General features: G+C 43.5%; 2 protein-coding genes across 2 annotated transcripts; one reads left to right on the top strand and one right to left on the bottom strand.

Annotated features, from left to right (window-relative positions):
• Positions 1-8,015: 8,015 nt before the first annotated feature.
• irg1l (immunoresponsive gene 1, like) lies at positions 8,016-12,023 on the bottom strand. The gene is made up of 6 exons (XM_012924029.2): positions 11,906-12,023; positions 11,358-11,412; positions 11,027-11,214; positions 10,637-10,729; positions 9,882-10,087; positions 8,016-9,353 (listed from the first exon to the last, which is right to left on the bottom strand). Exons 1-6 carry the CDS (start codon positions 11,921-11,923, stop codon positions 8,426-8,428), a joined length of 1,488 nt encoding a protein of 495 aa, XP_012779483.2. The 5' UTR covers positions 11,924-12,023; the 3' UTR covers positions 8,016-8,425.
• Positions 12,024-12,332: 309 nt separating this feature from the next.
• On the top strand, positions 12,333-17,115 carry LOC143413933 (uncharacterized). The gene is made up of 11 exons (XM_076877406.1): positions 12,333-12,353; positions 13,055-13,229; positions 13,314-14,810; positions 14,893-14,985; positions 15,081-15,185; positions 15,319-15,428; positions 15,512-15,703; positions 15,797-15,959; positions 16,047-16,212; positions 16,389-16,483; positions 16,565-17,115. The coding sequence occupies exons 2-11, from the start codon at positions 13,073-13,075 to the stop codon at positions 16,648-16,650; spliced, it is 2,664 nt and encodes an 887-aa protein (XP_076733521.1). The 5' UTR covers positions 12,333-12,353; positions 13,055-13,072; the 3' UTR covers positions 16,651-17,115.
• The last annotated feature ends 2,116 nt before the right edge of the window (positions 17,116-19,231 follow it).

The following is a 19,231-nucleotide window of genomic DNA, read 5'->3' as shown; positions in this document are numbered from 1 at the left end:
TCAGACAATGCTTTTTTGCGTTTTTTGTAATTTTATTTAGACGAAAACACACAAACAGAAATACTGAAATTGTCTTCTTTGAATAACAATAGAAACAGATATATAGATTAAAACCAACAAACTTTTACACTGTTTAGCAATCCATTGTTTGGAAAACCACAAAGCATTGTTAACTCTTAATACATTCTATATACAGCAGCAATACAGGAAAGCATTCGTTAGATAGAACCCACTTATGTTCCCTTTGTAATGAAACTTATTATCTCAAAATATTGATTTATTCATGAATCAAGATAATATTAACATACATCTATATTACAAATATTAAAAATAGTGACATGGGTCAAAATGTATTTTGCTATATTTGAGCTCTGCAATATGCAAAATGTAGATTTTTCTTTCACATTTTGATTTAAATATATTTATGTGCAAGAATATTTGTGTTGTTGCTATGCTTCTGTGTTACTATAAAACAAACGTATTCAGCAGTTCACAATATCAGCTCCAACGAGTGTTAGCAAACTCTCAACTTTTTTTTTTTTCAGTTGTGAAAGGCCAACACAGCAGTTAGGAATGTAAGTCTTTATCTGCCAATCTCAAAGTCTTTCCCACCTCACTAATAGTTCTTTTTGTTGGCAATTATTTGCTTGCACCAGCACATTTTTGGACACATGTTTAATCCTCACATTAATAGCTACTAAAGGAAAAAAAATAGAAGAGCATTATCCAGCCTTCATCTTATAAAGCAAAAATGTTAAAAATTCTGTTGCGTACCCACAGTTAAAGAAAGATTTACATAAATAAAACACAGTTGTCTGTCATGAAACTGTTTATCAGCGATATAAGACCCTATTGAACCGAAAAACAGAACAGACATTGTGTTTTAATGTTATTATTATAACTGAAATCAAAATGCTCTTCTTTCTGCTATACAGCAGACCACATCTGCCCATAACACTATTTATTACTTCAGTTCCTTAAATTATTACTTTTGAGCCCTTGATGATAGAGGGACATTTTTTGGAATTATTATAATTTTTAAATGGTTCATCAAATATGTTTCTTAAATATTGTGTATTAAGGTTCAAAGTTTACATTTATGTCATACCTGGATTGGTTCCTTTCAAATCCATTGCACTGGGGTACAGAGGGAAAACTGTGTCCTTGCCTTTTATGATCAGATAATACACCATCGTTTTTCAGTTTTACACAGTTATATAATTAAATGTTTCCATGTGATATAAGACCCTATTGAACCGACAACCTGTTCAGGTGTAAGTACCCCTTCTTGCTCTATGCAAGGATGAAATCCCCTCACCCCTGTAACCCTGCAATCCCAAACTGAATAGGTGAAAGAACATGGATGAATATGAATATTAATGCATAAGTGTCACGGCTGCACAGCAGTCGTGTGGTGAATTGAGAAAAGGATCCAAGATGCAGGCACTGACTGGGGTGCGAGTGAAAATTTATTTGCAGAGGTGATAAAGTGACAAAACAGGAGGAGCAGAGCGGGGAGTAAACAAACCTAAACTGGGAAAACTAAAGAACAAAACTTAAACCAGACACTCACGGGAGGAGGCGCGAAATGCACAAAGAGAGATGGCAGAGAGACACAGAATGAATACCAGGTAACAGAATAATGCAGACTGACATGGAGTTAAACAGACGACGCGACAGAGAGCACAGGAAAACACAGGGCTTAAATACACGGGGAGTAATCAGGGAATGGGCCACAGGAGGGAGACACAGCTGGGAGCAATAAGGCTAACGAGACAGGGGAGAGGTAAAACTGAACACACTGACATGAGACATGAACTTTCAGAATAAAACAGGAAACTAACAGACACAGAGAACCAGACCGGACACTGAACTTGACAGGCAGACTCATGAGCAGACACAATAACACCATGGACAGACAGAGGGAACACAGAGAAGTGGAAGCAGGCAGGCAAAGAACAGAAACCTAACAAATGGCAAAATCACAACAGAATACACACTCTGAATGAACAAAAGCATAAGGAACACAAAACACTGAGTCCTCAGACTCAGGACCATGACAGTACCCCCCCCTCAAGGGCTGGCACCAGACAGCCCAACAGAAACACAAAAACGGACCAAAGCCAAAAAAACCCCCCACGAACCAAAAAACAGAAAACGACCCGACCAGGGCGGGCGGTGGGGGTCCAGGACGGAGGGACATAGTCCGAAAAGGCCCAGACGGACAAGGTCAGGGGGCCGACCCGGAGGCCAAAACAGTTCAGTTCCGGGGGCCGACCGTGTGAAAGGCAGCAGCAGTGGGGCAGGTCCGGAGGCCGGCCACGCAGTAGGCAGTGGTGTGGAAACAGTCCTGGGGGCCGACCGTGCAGACGGCAACAGCGGCGTGGAAACAGCTCTGGGGGCCGACCGTGCGGACGGCAACAGCGGCGTGGAAACAGCTCTGGGGGCCGACCGTGCGGACGGCAACAGCGGTGCGGAAACAAGTCCGGAGGCCGGCCACGTGGAAGGTAGTGGCGGCGTTCAGGAGGGCGTCCAGGAGGGCGTCCACAGTGGCGGAGATGCCCAACAAGCGGCCTGGCAGATGACCGACGATGTGGAGGTGGTAGTAGGGGACCTGAAGGCTGCGTGGCCCCTGCAGCCCCAGGCGAAGCGGAGGCTGGACCAGACGAGGCGGAGGCGGAGGCTGGACCAGACGAAGCTGATGAGGATGATGAGGATGCGGAGGCTGGACCAGGCGAGGCTGAAGCAGAAGCGGAGGCTGGACCAGGCGAGGCTGATGAGTATGCTGGAGCCGGACCAGGCGATGCTGATGAGGATGCTGGAGCCGGACCAGGCGATGCTGATGAGGATGCTGGAGCCGGACCAGGCGATGCTGATGAGGATGCTGGAGCCGGACCAGGCGAGGATGAAGCGGAGGCTGAAGCCGGACCAGACGAGGATGAAGCGGAGGATGAAGCAGTGGCTGGACCAGACGAGGATGAAGCAGTGGCTGGACCAGACGAGGATGAAGCAGTGGCTGGACCAGACGAGGATGAAGCAGTGGCTGGACCAGACGAGGATGAAGCAGTGGCTGGACCAGACGAGGCAGCTGATGAGGATGAAGCAGTGGCTGGACCAGACGAGGCAGCTGATGAGGATGAAGCAGTGGCTGGACCAGACGAGGCAGCTGATGAGGATGAAGCAGTGGCTGGACCAGACGAGGCAGCTGATGAGGATGAAGCAGTGGCTGGACCAGACGAGGCAGCTGATGAGGATGAAGCAGTGGCTGGACCAGACGAGGCAGCTGATGAGGATGAAGCAGTGGCTGGACCAGACGAAGCAGCTGATGAGGATGAAGCAGTGGCTGGACCAGACGAAGCAGCTGATGAGGATGCTGAGGCTGGACCAGACGAAGCAGCTGATGAGGATGCTGAGGCTGGACCAGGCGATGCTGATGAGGAAGCGGAAGCTGGACCAGGCGAGGGTGATGAGACTGCAGCTGGTGATGAGACTGCAGCTGGTGATGAGACTGCAGCTGAGGGCTGGACGGGCTCCTCAGGCCCCCCAGCTGACGAGGCAGATGGCCGGACGGGCTCCTCGGGCCCCCCAGCTGACGAGGCAGATGGCTGGACGGGCTCCTCGGGCCCCCCAGCAAAAACAGTCTCAGAACCAGTGGGCACTAAAGCCCCTGGCACACACAGGACAGAACCAGCAGGTGCGGAGACCTCTGGCAGAGACAGAAAAGAACCAGCAGGCACACGGGCCTCTGGCAGGGACGCAACAGAACCAGCAGGCGCACGGGCCTCTGGCAGGGACGCAACAGAACCAGCAGGCGCACGGGCCTCTGGCAGGGACGCAACAGAACCAGCAGGCGCACGGGCCTCTGGCAAACACATGGCAGACTGCAGCTGCACAGAGCATTGGGTCTGCTCAGGCAGCGACGGCCGGGTGTGGTCCTCAGCTGGCTTCTTAACCGCCAGGGGTCCTGAGTCTGCTGGGGGCTGAGACCCAGCCTCTGGGGAGGCCCTGGGGCGAGTAACAGTCTCTAAATTAGCCAGTTTCTGAGAAACTAGAGTGGTTTTAATGCATTTGTCTCTCCGCTCAAAATGGGTGCTAGGAACGAGATTCAAAATGGGTGGCACAGACACAGCCTCCAGTATGGAGGGAACGGGTGATCGGGCTAATGGCATAGATGCAGGCTGGGCTAATGAACTGGCTAAAGGCTGATGTACTGGTTGAAGTGAGACTGGAGTTGGTGGTGGAGTGGATGAAACACAGTCAGCTACTGTTATGGATGTTTTGAAAATGCCAACTTGTGAGAGGTCAGTTACCACGAAGGTAGGTAAACACCGTGTACTGTCTTTACCCTCCCCATGAACGGCCCCAGAAAACACAGTCCCAGAAGCACCAGCGTCCTTAAAACTCACCACAGCTGGTCGCACAGGAGTCCCTGAATCCGGCTGTGGGGTGAAGCGTCGGTGGCGCGAATGTTTCCTCCCCACCGCTGACGGCTCCGACAGGCAGGGAAAAACCTCTGGGGGGGTCGGGCCGTGAAACCTCCGGTGGGTGAATCTGAGACGGATGCTTTGTGGCGGTCGTAGTCCATTGTTGCTGGGCACAATTGGCTACTTCCCGAGCTTGCACCGCTTCCTGGGCTTTATGCAGCTCAGCGATTAAGTCTGTAAATCCCCGGACCTGGTGGAGATAGGGATTTCCGGCCAGGATTGCCTCAACGGCATTTATCCCCACAACTTTCGCTCGTGCATTGGAGGTGTGGGTTACCCAGTCCACCAGGCGTAGGGCACGTGTGAGGTCACTCTCCCCGGCCAAGACCGCTGGATCCATCTTGTGGTCACGTCGTACTGTCACGGCTGCACAGCAGTCGTGTGGTGAATTGAGAAAAGGATCCAAGATGCAGGCACTGACTGGGGTGCGAGTGAAAATTTATTTGCAGAGGTGATAAAGTGACAAAACAGGAGGAGCAGAGCGGGGAGTAAACAAACCTAAACTGGGAAAACTAAAGAACAAAACTTAAACCAGACACTCACGGGAGGAGGAGCGAAATGCACAAAGAGAGATGGCAGAGAGACACAGAATGAATACCAGGTAACAGAATAATGCAGACTGACATGGAGTTAAACAGACGACACAACAGAGAGCACAGGAAAACACAGGGCTTAAATACACGGGGAGTAATCAGGGAATGGGCCACAGGAGGGAGACACAGCTGGGAGCAATAAGGCTAACGAGACAGGGGAGAGGTAAAACTGAACACACTGACATGAGACATGAACTTTCAGAATAAAACAGGAAACTAACAGACACAGAGAACCAGACCGGACACTGAACTTGACAGGCAGACTCATGAGCAGACACAATAACACCATGGACAGACAGAGGGAACACAGAGAAGTGGAAGCAGGCAGGCAAAGAACAGAAACCTAACAAATGGCAAAATCACAACAGAATACACACTCTGAATGAACAAAAGCATAAGGAACACAAAACACTGAGTCCTCAGACTCAGGACCATGACAATAAGAGGTTGAATACCAGACAAAGGTTTATGAAATAGGGGAAACCACTGAAATTGCACCAAAGGTAATAAGTTGGTACTGTTAGCTAAGTTTAAAGATTAACTTAAAAGTGCCTTTTCTTTTCTTCTTCATTAATCTCAATTTGATTTGTTTTAATTTGTGAATTATTCATTTACGACCCAAACTCAAGTTTATTCCAGTTCATTGTGTGAGACTGAAGTGGACGCGTCATTAAACACATATAAGCTCAAGGAGCAGGAACGAGGAAACCAGCACAGCATTTCCCAGCACCATTTTGCATTTTATCACATCTTTATGTTTGCACTCCAAATAAACACACTTGAAAGACAAAACCAGCTATCAACTTTTTCTTTCACTCTGTAGATGTTCTGATGGTTTCAGTTGAAGTATATGTGCATATTTCTTCTTATAATCAAATAATCAGATACTACAACATGTATTTGAACTATCTAATGGGTGTGATTCATTTATTGACAAACCAGCAAGGCTCTACTTTATTGCATCATTAGCTAGCTGACTCTTTAAGCACCTCTGGGATATGTAACACAGAACATGTCAGACAATGCCTTTTTGCATTTTTTGTAATTTTATTTAGATGAAAACACACAAACAGAAATACTGAATTTGAAGGACAATAGAAACAGATTTAAAGATTTAAAGATTAAAAGCAACAACCTTTTAGGCTGTTTAGGAATCCATTGTTTGGAAAACCACAAAGCATTGTTAACTCTTAATACATTCTATATACAGCAGCAATACAGGAAAGCATTTGTTAGATAGAACCCACTTATGTTCCCTTTGTAATGAAACTTATTATCTCAAAATATTGATTTCTTCATGAATCAAGATAATATTAACATACATCTATATTACAAATATTAAAAATAGTGACATGGGTCAAAATGTATTTTGCTATATTTGAGCTCTGCAATATGCAAAATGTAGATTTTTCTTTCATATTTTGATTTAAATATATTTATGTGCAAGAATATTTGTGTTGTTGCTATGCTTCTGTGTTACTATAAAACAAACGTATCCAGCAGTTCACAATATCAGCTCCAACGAGTGTTAGCAAACTCTCAACTTTTTTTTTTTTTTCAGTTGTGAAAGGCCAACACAGCAGTTAGGAATGTAAGTCTTTATCTGCCAATCTCAAAGTCTTTCCCACCTCACTAATAGTTCTTTTTGTTGGCAATTATTTGCTTGCATCAGCACATTTTTGGACACATGTTTAGACCTCACATTAATAGCTACTAAAGGGAAAAAATAGCTACTAAAGGGAACAAAATAGAAGAGCATTATCCAGCCTTCATCTTATAAAGCAAAAATGTTAAAAATTCTGTTGCGTACCCACAGTTAAAGAAAAATTTACATAAATAAAACACAGTTGTCTGTTATGAAACTGTTTATCAGCGATATAAGACCCTATTGAACCGAAAAACAGAACAGACATTGTGTTTTAATGTTATTATTATAACTGAAATCAAAATGCTCTTCTTTCTGCTATACAGCAGACCACATCTGCCCATAACACTATTTATTACTTCAGTTCCTTAAATTATTGCTTTTGAGCCCTTGATGATAGAGGGACATTTTTTTGGAATTATTGTAATTTTTAAATGGTTCATCAAATATGTTTCTTAAAGATTGTGTATTAAGGTTCAAAGTTACATTTATGTCATACCTGGATTGGTTCCTTTCAAATCCATTGCACTGGGGTACAGAGGGAAAATGACAAAAACTGTGTCTTTATCAAATACTTATTAAAGACATACCTTTTATGATCAGATAATACACCATAGTTTTCCAGTTTTACACAGTTATATAGTTAAATGTTTCCATGTGAAATAAGACACTTAATGAACTGACAACCTGTACAGGTATCCCTTCTTGCCCTATGATAGATAGGTGGGACCCCCCCTCCCCCCCAACACAACCCTGAACTGGATAAGTGAAAGAGAATGGATGAATAAATGAATAAGAGGTTGAATAAGAGACAAAGGTTTATGAGATCGGGGAAACCACTGAAATTGCACCAAATGTTATTCATTAACAAGCCAAACACAGACACATTTGTCTATTCCAGTTCACTGTGTAAGACTGAAGTGGACACATCACACACATAAGCTCAAGGAGCAGGAACGAGGAAACCAGCCTACATTTCCCAGCACCATTTTGCATTTTATCATATCTTTATGTTTGCACTCCAAATAAACACACTTGAAAGACAAAACCAGCTATCAACTTTTTCTTTCACTCTGTAGATGTTCTGATGGTTTCATTTGAAGTATATGTGCATATTTCTTCTTATAATCAAATCAGATACTACAACATGTATTTGAACTATCTAATGGGTGTGATTCATTTATTGACAAACCAGCAAGGCTCTACTTTATTGCATCATTAGCTAGCTGACTCTTTAAGCACCTCTGGAATATGTAACACAGAACATGTCAGACAATGCCTTTTTGCGTTTTTTGTAATTTTATTTATTTAGATGAAAACACACAAATAGAAATACTGAAATTGTCTTCTTTGAATGACAATAGAAGCAGACATATAGATTAAAAGCAACAATCTTTTACCCCGTTTAGGAATCCATTGTTTGGAAAAGCACAACTCTTAATGCATTGTATATACAGCAGCAATACTGGAAAGCATTCAATATATAGAATCCACCTAATGTTCCCTTTGTAATGCAACTTCTTATCTCAAAATACTGATTTTTTCATGAACCGAGATAATAACAATATATGTCTATATTACAATATTAAAATTGTCAGATGGCTCAACATGTAGATTTTTTCATATTTTGATTTGAATATTTTTATGTGCAAGAATATTTGTGTTGCTGTTAGGCTACTGTGTAACTCCAACAAAACCAAAGTCTATTGCAGTTGTGAGAGAAGGTTCCTGCAGTCCCTGAGCCGGTCCAGGTCCTCCACCACTTCAATCAGCCGCTCGACCTTCTCTGAGGGAAGCACCACCTCTGCGTTGCTCCTGAACTTCTTCCTCAGGCTGTCGTTGGACAGTGGATTGCGCCAGTGACCGTAGAAGGTGTTGCAGCGTCCCTTCACAGTGTCGCCCCCAACCAGGGTTAGCTGGACTTCACCGTACATGCGGTTGAAATTAGCGGGGTTGTCATTGGGATGCTCCAGGCGAACACGGCTCAGCAGAGCGTGCAGGTCAGGGCGGTTCATGGCAGCGGGGGTGAAGGACTGCACAGTCACTTCTCCATCCAGGAGAGCAGTGCAAGCATTGAACTGGAAGGAGTGGCGTGCCTCGTGCTCAGACTCTGGAAAAGGTCTGTTTATGTACTTCGATTTGGGGACTCTGAGCAGGATGTCCTCCACCTGAGCTGGGGAGACAGTGCCAGGGCCAACTCCAACGAGAATCTTATGGACTGAGGCTGCAGCATCTGCCACCCAGTGCATCCCCAGATGAGCAGGGAAGCGTTTGAAGCCTATGTCCTGTTCCTCCAGCAGGAACATATGGCTGTCATTACCGGGCGATTGTAAAGGCTGTGGTACATAATCTTCATAAAAAGCACTGAAGCCGGCTACCCCTGCAACAGCATCTAGGACCAAAGGACTTGCCTCTAAGCCTCTGGAGGCCAGCAGAGCTGCTTCTAGGCCCAAACGGGAGGCATTGCCAATGTGGAGGGGTTTGGACTGAGTGGCAGCATTAGCCATTGGGGCTCCTGCTAGAGAAGCAGCTATAGCCAATGCATGACTGCTCTGGATGGGGTCCAGAGATAAGAGGCGTGCACACGCAGCAGCACTTCCCATGGTGCCTACCACACTAGGAGGGTGGAACCTGTTGGGAAATTCATCAGAAAGAAACAGAAACGTTGGTTAGATGTTTTTAAATTTTAAATGGGTGCTACATATCGTAATGGTCATAATAGAGCTCCTGTGTGAAAGCTTGTTTTTCCAAACAGCCTCTCACTTGTGTAACTCAGCTCATTTCATGAGTGGTAAGAGGTTTTTAGTGATTTTAGTCATCAACAAGCACATAATGTGGTGACACATTTGAGGGTGTAAGCACATGGCAAAAAGAGTCCTCTGTCATATTCTGCTCCACATGGCTAAGCAGTGCTAAAACTACACACAGAGTCTCAGCTGTCCCCGCATGAGCATGAAAAGACGCCTTTTAGAGCTTGTTGACACAATTCATAGAGCGTGCATTACACCTCCGCAGCCTGCTTGGAAATTGCAGGGTAGAGATCAGCAGAGCCAGAGTCATTTATGCAGAATCGTCAATGAGAAACTAACCTAATATCAATGATGCAATCAGTTAAGGGTAGCATACTGTAATGTAGCTATAGAGCTCTAAAGCACTCACCTCTTGGGGATATTGTGGGCCTCATTAGAGAACCTCAGTAGTCGGCCTTGAATCTCAATGCCAACATTGAAAGCCAGTAAGAAGTCCAGGCCACTGGGCTTATTGTTAGCTGGCATCATGTCACTGAGAGCTAACACAGCAGGAAGGACAGCTCCGGAGGGGTGAGTGGCAGGGTGCCACGTATCATCAAAGTCCATGGAGTGAGTCTGAACCAAAAAGATTTTAATGATCAAATGATAGGACATCAAAGCCCAGCACAGCATTAGTTTAATGTTAAAATTAATTAGATGGCTACTGATACATTTCCTGAGCTGATGGCAAAAACAGGTGCTTGCTGTTAGAGATATGACCCAGTACCAAGCATCGTGTTTGTGCTTAAATGATGTAGATTAGCTCTCTACACCCAAATTATTATTTTTAGTGCGCATACTCTTCCTGGCTAAACTCAGTCACAGGCGGTTTTTCATTAGAAAATCCTCTCACTTTACAATCTTTTACTGTCTGAGACTAACACAGGCTATAGAAATGAGCTTGGCACCCTGATGGCATCTTTAAAAAGCAATGTTTGCAGATGTCCTGATGTAATGATGGAAATTTTTGGGATTTTCCACCAAGTCCTGCTTTTGTTTACCGTCCAGGATTGGACCAAAAACTGAGCTCACACACAGGCAACTTTTTAGGAGTGGTACGGGTTTCTGTGCACGTGAAATTGTCTGGTGCATGCTGACACATCTGTTCCACTTATTCATACTCACCGCCACTCCGTTGACAAAAGCTGCCAGTATCGGGGAGAGTCTGATGCCCCTGTGTCCATACACAGAGCTGCTGTCACCAGGAGCGTACATGTTCTGAGGGGAAGCGACGGAGACAGGTAAGCACAATGCAACATTTGACACTCTCAGTGTACACAGTCACACACACAAACACACACAAACTAAACGTTTAAAAGCTTTAAATAACGATGGGACCTCAACAGGTTTCTTTGTAAGTTATATGACAAACACCTAAACTAAAAAAATCATCAGAAAGAAAATAAAAAATAATAAAATAAAAGGTGAGGCTTCTGCTTTCACCTGTCTCACTGCCTTATATGGGAGGAAACATTAATAAGAAACCTTTATTTTTAATCCCTTTCCCCAACTCACCTGGCAGTGCTGGAGGGCCAGTTCAAACACATCTGTTGTGCTTCCGATCAGCCCAACTCCAATGCTGTCCAGCACCATTCTTTTACTGCGGTGCAGCACTACAGGGGATAGATGCTGGGGCTTAATTTCACTGATAAACTTCCCAAAACTGGCTGTGACTGTGTCCTCGGGCGCTGGCTGCTTCAAGACTGCAGAGAGGAATGAATGAATGAAAGAAGAATGCAATGGGGGAAAAAAAAAAACACGGTCTGGACTAAGCAAAAGGAAAATGTGAAACAGAGAAATATGTTTCCTGGTGAACTGACAGAATGAAACACAACAAAGGTTTTACCTTCCACTGCAGATTTATGAATTGCTCTGGCAGCCCACACAGGTCTAATGGCTTTCTACAGGACAAAGAGCGCAGAATATTATTAGCAAAACCCATGCTGAAATTAACACGCATTGTACTTTCTTCTTAAAACATCTCAGATCTATTACACGCTCTAGAGACAGTTATTTTCTACTCTGGCTTTGTTAAAGTCTCAGTGGACATCGGCATTACTGCAATGAGTAGAACTCAGCCCGTGTGACTTTTTTTTTGAAAGAGCTGTTGTGCTGACACGATGCTGCTGTAACAGGTGTAAGACAGCATGACTAACCTGCTGAAAATTTACCAAGAGCTCATTTAAGTATCACTCTGCTGTCTACTCAGAGAAACAACTACTCACTGCAAAAATATGACATTAGGATTTATGTTTTTCTTATTTACTAGACTGAATTAAGTCTGCCAGACAATTTTAAATTAAGACTTAACTTAATTAAATTAAGTTGATTGGACTTATGACTATAATGTTTTCTACTAAAAATAGTAATACAAAAATAACTTTTAACTTTTACCTTTACAGTTGAAATCATGGTTCCAGTCTGGTGTTTCTGTCAAGTTGACTGTCCTTCTTTCTCTTTCTTCTCAATGCAGCAGTTTTACCAGCAGCACTTTGTCAGGGATGCTGATGCTTCTAAGTGTGAGACGATACCTGCCTTATATAGTCTAATCTTATACCTGACTCAAAGGAACAGGGAAGGGCATATCCATAACAAAGACTTATCATTAAAAAAAGGAATTTCCACTGTGGGCAACGTCTTCAACGTCACCATCGTCACAGCAGGAGGAGGAGGAAAGGTTTACTTTACTGTCACAGTGCAAAGGTGATGTCACATCTAAGGGCTTTGGGACAGGGGAAATTACAGCAACTCCTCCTACATGTAGCAAAGCCTTATTTATGTCAAACTGTCATTCCTGCTTCAGAAGAGTTTGCCTGTTCATCTTTCTAAGATTCTCTGCCAGGTATGACTTTATTTTCACTTTCTTTATTACTTTATTATTTAGAGGAGCATGTAACCCAGCTACAACTTAAAAAGCTGTACTGATTAAGATGACGTTTTTACATGAGCTAAATAGCTTTACTTGGTTAAGAATATGTAACCATTTAAAGTTAAATATGAGCAAAATCACACTATCTAATTGATCTAACAGATCCATGTTTTCTGTTAAATATTCAGTAAATGTTTTTCATTAGATATGAATAAAATTCCCCGTTAGTGCTCAGTGACAATTTTCCAGTTACTGGAGCAGGAAAGTTAAATACGAGTTCTCTGTGTGTCTCTGCTGCCTTTAGGAGAGCTTGTAATGACAGTCCCTCAGCCTTAAATGTTTAGTGAGTTACATATTGTTTTAGCCTAACTATAGTTAATTAACAAGATGTAAGTGAAGTTGTGTGATTCAGTATGCTTTGTAGTGTATTTTTGGAATATTTCTAATCATTATAATTTACTTTTCTTTCTATTTTTATAAATTATAAATGTGAAAATGACTCACTATTAATAATTATTTAGAATTTTTATTCATTTATGTGTTTTTCCACAATGTTTAAGTTGTTTTAACACTACATTACATTAGCCAGATAAAAAGAAGATTAAGACAGATTCTGAAATGTATTTTGAATGATTTGCATTGTTTGCCTCATTTGCTTCATTGCACATCTGTAGATTGACAGCAAAAATATCATGGCAACACTAGAAGGGTTTCCTGCCAGTTTCTATGGGGAACCAGGAGTACTGGGCATGCTAGCCAATGGGATCAGTGCATTCCTTGTACTTCTGCAGAATTTCAATACAGCCCACACTGGCAAAGAAGCATATGGGGTGGAGAACATACTTGCAGGTACATATTTTTGACAATCAGCTATAATAATGTAAAAAAGAAAAAAAGAAGAGTTAGCTAAGTCATTTTTATTTTATTTAACAGGTGTTCATCTCATCCTGATTGGAGGTATATGCCAACTTATTGCCGGGCTACTTTCCTTTAGAAAATACGATCACCTGAGTGGCACTGCCTTTATTGGCTATGCTGCTCTTTGGGCTAGTTATGGGGCGACCCGAATCTACTCTGGTGTCTCTGACAATCAAACAACAAATCAGACAAGCAATTTATCTCTGTCCACTGACCTCATGACCAACATATCTCTGAATGGCTCCGCAGAGATACCAGGTGGCTATTTCTTCCTGTCCATAAAAGAGTCAGCCATTGCGGGTCTGATCCCCTACATTTTACTGTCCTTTCTCCTGGCATTTTGCTCTGCCACAGTCAACTACATCATGCCTTTTGTTTTTGGGGCCATCACTGCCACTTTAATCTTTGAAGCAGTGGGTATAGTAGCAAGCTCCTGGGCTCTCATAGTATCCGGGGTCCTGGAGTTGCTCATTTTGATCTTTGCCATCTACGGTTCAGCTGTACTGCTCCTCAAAGGTTTGACCCAACGTCTAGCCCTCAAAGGCTTTGGGACCCCCCTCTTTAATGTTCTTCTCTTAGGAATCGGAAACTCAGCAAGTGCCCAGAGCATTGGCCAAGAGAAGAAGAAAAACACCAAATATGCTGAACCCATGGCGTTGGGTTTCTTCTGTGACTCTGTAGCTCCTTTCATCTTTGCTTTCTACAGCTTCGGGTACATGAAGTCATTTGGTTTAGGAGCTGCCTGGGTCTCAATCATCTCATTCGCCCAATTGTTCTCTAGCTACTATGCCCATCTGCGCCAAGACTGCTACCACACTACAAAGTTTGGATTTCATGCCACATATTGGCTGATTAAGGCTTGGAGTGAGTTTGTGGCGTCTACTCTGATCGGAAATAAGAGCGAAGTAGGCTCTGCTAGAGAAGCAATGGTGGGAAACTGGTTCTTTGTGGTGGCAGGCTTGATTCTGTGTGTGGGAAGTCTGAATATGGACATCCTAGAACTGATCCACAACATGCTTTTTGTCCTAGTCACAGTTTCAACAGTACCCCAGATTCCACTTGAGGGTTACTACATCTTCTTTGGTGTAGCTTGTGCTCTGTTTACCGCAGTCTCCATCTATGGCACCTTTGCACGTCTCATCAACAGTATAGCAGAAAAGTTACTAATCCCTGTAGGGAAGCAGCCGGTCTCCACTGCAAATATGAAGAAGGCTTTGAAGTGGGGCAAGTCCCAACAAGTAGGCAGCGAGATGGTGCCCCACACTGACCAGACCTCCGATGTTCTGTTTTACTTTTTAAATGGGGTCGCAGCTCTGTCAGCTATTCATTCTAAGTTGTCCAGTATGAATCCCACGTTCCTTCATCTGACCATCCCTTGGGTCCTGATCTCTGGAGCGATCATCCAGGCTTACGTCAGCAGGTTGCAAGTCACAGGTGGTGGTCGGTTTGGGTCAGTCATCTCGTCCATCTATGTGGGAGTATGGGCGACATGGACCTGGTTTCGATTCGCAGGTATGCCAGTACAAACACTAGTGTGGACATTTCTCTTTCTGATTTAGAAAAGATTCTTAACCCAAGTTTTTTTTTTTTCTAGGTACCCTGCTTCAGCTCTCCACAGGGGCAGCTTATGCTTTCACAGCAGGAGCCATTGCCCTCCTGGTCATTAATGGTTTCCTCATGTTGATTGGTAAGATTAAAATTCCCTGTTAGTCTCAATAGAAGATTTGTTGATTGGATTATTTGTTTCAAGAAGGATTTTTTTTACGTGTCTGTGTGTGTTAGCTGCCTATAAGAACCTGGTTTTGCTGCTTCTGACGACTGTGATGGAAGTTGCTCTTGTCTGTTTCCTGCTCTCCACCCTCCAGCGACTGCCATATAGGCTGGAAAGTAAGTATTGATAAAGCCTCATTTTTAAACATAGGATTCACTTTTGATTAAAAATGATTAATAATGTTATAGAGACTCTCAAGCTGATTATTTCTAAAACTGGCTTTTCTTTTTTCTTTTTTCTTTTTTACAGTTGCTATGCTTGCACTGGTGGCAATAATTTGTGTATATGGCATTCTGGCAACACTGGTGAGCGGCATCTTCTCAGAGAGACTCATACCTATGGGTCCTCCCTTACTAAAGGTAAGCAGAGATGAAACTGACTTTGTGCTCCTTCTCAAAGTCAGTTTTTTTAAACATGCCCTTTCCACTGTGTCCTGTCTTAGGAGGTAAAGAAGCAGGAAACATCGCCAGAGCTGCCATGTCCGATAGCCAGCTCACGACTAACCAGCGGTCTCTTGAAGATCGCTGGAATTCTGGAGGAAGGAGGAGTATGCGGCATTCCGACAGACACCGTGTACGCCTTAGCTGCATCCTGCAAAAATCCTCAGGCCATTGAAAAAATATACAATATTAAAGTAAGAGTCATTAAAAGATTGGCAAATTAATTCAATATTCACGTGTCTGTGATGTATAAAGCTTATTAATCTGCAATCTATAACCTGTTCCAGGACAGACCAGCCGAGAAGCCCATATGTGTTTGCATTTCTAGCGTGGAACAGCTGGTGGCAGCCAAGCCTCCTTTCAGTCCTCTGCTCTGGGAGTTTATGAGGAATGTGTATCCCGGAGGCATCAGCTGCATTGTCAAGAAAGGAGACTGGCTGTTCCAACTCGGTAAACTTTGTAGTGCAGCGTAAATATGGTGTTACTGGAATCTGTGTCATTTATCAGCACTCACCTCAGCTCAATCTGTCTGTGTAGGAGTGGGACCAGCTTATGACCGTGTTGGGACTCGGGACAGCATCATGATTCGTGTCCCTGACCACACAGTTACCGGCCACTTGTGTAATATTACTGGACCGCTTGCTATCACCTCAGCCAATCCAAGTGGAGAGGCAGACAGCACCCACCACAGCATGGTCATTGAGTAAGAGCTTGCAAACAGCTTACAAAGTAGTAGACTGATCTAACCTGTGACAGTATGTGTAACCCCCTTACAGCAAATGTTTCTGTAGAAAAGTGACAAATTATTTATTTTACGATGTGGAGTATTAGTAATAGATGATTGCTGACCGCTCATTTACCCTCCCTTTTCTGGCACAGTCGACTCGGACACAAGATCCAAGGAGTTCTCTGTGATGGAGACTCTAATGAAGTTGTTGCTTCCACTGTGGTTAACTGCTTGAAGATTGATGAAGGTGAACACAAAAGAAGTCACATAAAATTCAAATTTGGGTGTTTTATGAAGCACCATCTAACTTATCTCACTCTTTCTGCAGGCACCATCACCATTGTGAGAGAAGGCTGTGTCCCTGCAGTTAAAGTTTTCCAGATCTTTGAGCGAATAAAAAGCACAATGTTGTGATTGTTACGATTCTTTTCTTTAAGGGAGCACATGCTTGAATGGTTGCCTTCAGGATCAGCAGCTTTATCTGTCATTCTGTCTCTTTCTTTTCAATACTCTCAATGCTCTTATTCAAGCTTTTTTTATTGTAATTGTGGATGTATGGGTATATGTTACAATAAAAACTCCATCTGTACCATCTATTAGCTGTAGTAGGAACTTTATCTTGAAATTGTATGCGGATGAAGAATCTGCTGTGATACTACAGCTTCATGAAGATAACATGTCTCGGATGTGCCTCTATAAAAATTATTTTTATGATAACTACAGTTATAGTAACACACATATATGTTAAATTGTTGTTTGCCTAATAATTTTAAACCTGTATATATGTATTTAAACTATATTATTTTCTTGGGTATGTATATGTATTTAAGTTCTTTATGTTTAATTAATTATGCTGAAATAAATAAATACATAAACTGATGTTGTCTTCATGCTGTTGTTAATATTCCATAGTCACATATTATTATATATATATTTAAAGCATTTTATTATTCAGCATTAAGAGAAAACAAACAGATTTTTAGAAAGATCCTTTACTGAAGCAGAGACTGAACCGATATGCACCAAGTTTTACTTCAGAAATAGTCATGAATATAAATGAACACTTTGCAAAAGTCTTGAGCCACCCTTCATTTCCTTCTATTTTGCTTCCAATGAGCAAGGCTTTCCGGCCACAGTTTTTAAAGCGGTTCTAAGTGACCAGTTTTTAGTTCTCCAGGCTGTCTGAAGGTCTTCCAATGTTTTTCTTTCAGATGTTGGTGGGCTGCAATGACGTGGGTGGGGTGGGCTGCAGTGACGTGCCCGTGAGCTCCACCGGCAGCCAGCTGTGCCAGAGTGACCGAGCCCCAGGCCGAGAGGCTGAGGGTACCCCACCCCCGAAGTTGCCTGAGTGAGCCCCAGGCTCCAAGCCCCGACAAGCAGCCACCAGGAGTGAGCCGGTGGGTACCTGGACGCCCATCCCCGGACACCAAGGACCACCAATGCACCGATGTCTGAGGGCGTCTGCTACTGGCAGGGGGAGTGGGGGGGGGGGGGGGGGGGGGGGTAGATAGGCCTCCATACCTTGGAGGGCCTGAAATGTCCCCAGAGAGGTGGCCTCTGATACCCGACCTGACATATAGACACAGAAAAACAGGCACACACAGATACAAACATCCATTCCCACCCTCATGCTCTCATATGCAATTACTCAACACTCACCCAACGTGGAGACAGACATAAACAGACACTGTACACAGAATCACACTCCCCAAGCGTACTCTATACCCCAGGTCTAGGTACCCTTGCCCCTGGAAGGGGAAACTGCACCCAGACCCAGGTAGTGTTACGCTCTTCCCTGGGGTGGAAAGAAGCAGACCGCCCCGACGCCACAGCAGCAGGGAGGCCCCACATTCCAGACCCCAGTCGGACTGTTTCAATTTTAAACATGTTTGTGTTTGTACTACTGTGTCATGAACTAGCCTTCATTTATTTTTCTTTTTTCTTTTCAGCAGGTGCAGCAATTTATTGAAAAATAAATGGAAATGTAGTATGTAAGCCAAAAATATAATTTGTAAAATTCTAACAAGCTTGAAAGTCAACATTTGCTTTGAACATCTTTATTGTTCAGCAAAGCCTGAACTCACTCAGGCAGGCTCTCTTGTTTCTTGCTATCTTCATGTTGTCTTTAGGAATAGTTCTCTGGGCTTCTTGAAGGACATTCAAAGCTCTTCTCTGGATGTTGGCAGTCTTTTTGTCCCTTCTCTGTCAAGATGATCCCACACTTCTTCAATAATACTGGGGTCTGGGCACTGGGGAGGCCAGTCTATGACTAATAGTTATGTGGTCTGTGTTCTGTTCAGGTATGTTTTTACTGCAGTGTGTTGTGGATCACTGACAAAGATCTCCAACTTGCCTGGTTTTTCCGAGGTTAGAGGTCATTGCTGGATTTTCTTTCTTATTTTTTAAGGATGTAACAACATCTGAAAGCCCACCCCTGGCTTCTGCTCTGCGGCTGCTGAGTGACCCCTCATCTGGGGCTCTCCTCAGCTCTTTTCGGTATAGTGGCGCGGCTGCCCCTCCGTTGGTCTTCCTTGGTCTCTTGTGCTCTGAGGGTCTCTGGATGTCTGGAGCCTGGATCTCCTCCATACCTGCTTCATGCCCTGTAGGATGGGGCTATGCCCCCCCCCCCCACACCCTCTAGCAGATCGTTATATGAAGGAACCTTTTAAATACTGTACAAGCGCGTTCATGCTCACAGGTGTACACACGGGTGCTCACAGACACAAACTACACTCTTTTTGGCTCCTACCTCAAAGCACGCTGTGCGCTGTTGATCCTGTGCTGCACAATAATGTTTAATATTTAGTATTTACTGTTATATTCACATAGATCATCGCGATGATGTTGTTTATTATATTGCTCTTTTTTTCCTGCTTGTTTTCTCTTTTTTCTTTTTCAACAGGTGATCCAGGTGATTGATATATGTATTTTTTGTCTGTAAAAAAAAAAAGGTATACTATCCACACAAACATAATATAATATAATTATGTATAAA

The sequence above is a fragment of the Maylandia zebra genome, linkage group LG2, assembly GCF_041146795.1.
Source record: "Maylandia zebra isolate NMK-2024a linkage group LG2, Mzebra_GT3a, whole genome shotgun sequence".
Classification (NCBI taxonomy): domain Eukaryota; kingdom Metazoa; phylum Chordata; class Actinopteri; order Cichliformes; family Cichlidae; genus Maylandia; species Maylandia zebra.
Note: the sequence above shows the minus strand (reverse complement) of the source record. Positions and strands in the feature narration are given on the sequence as shown.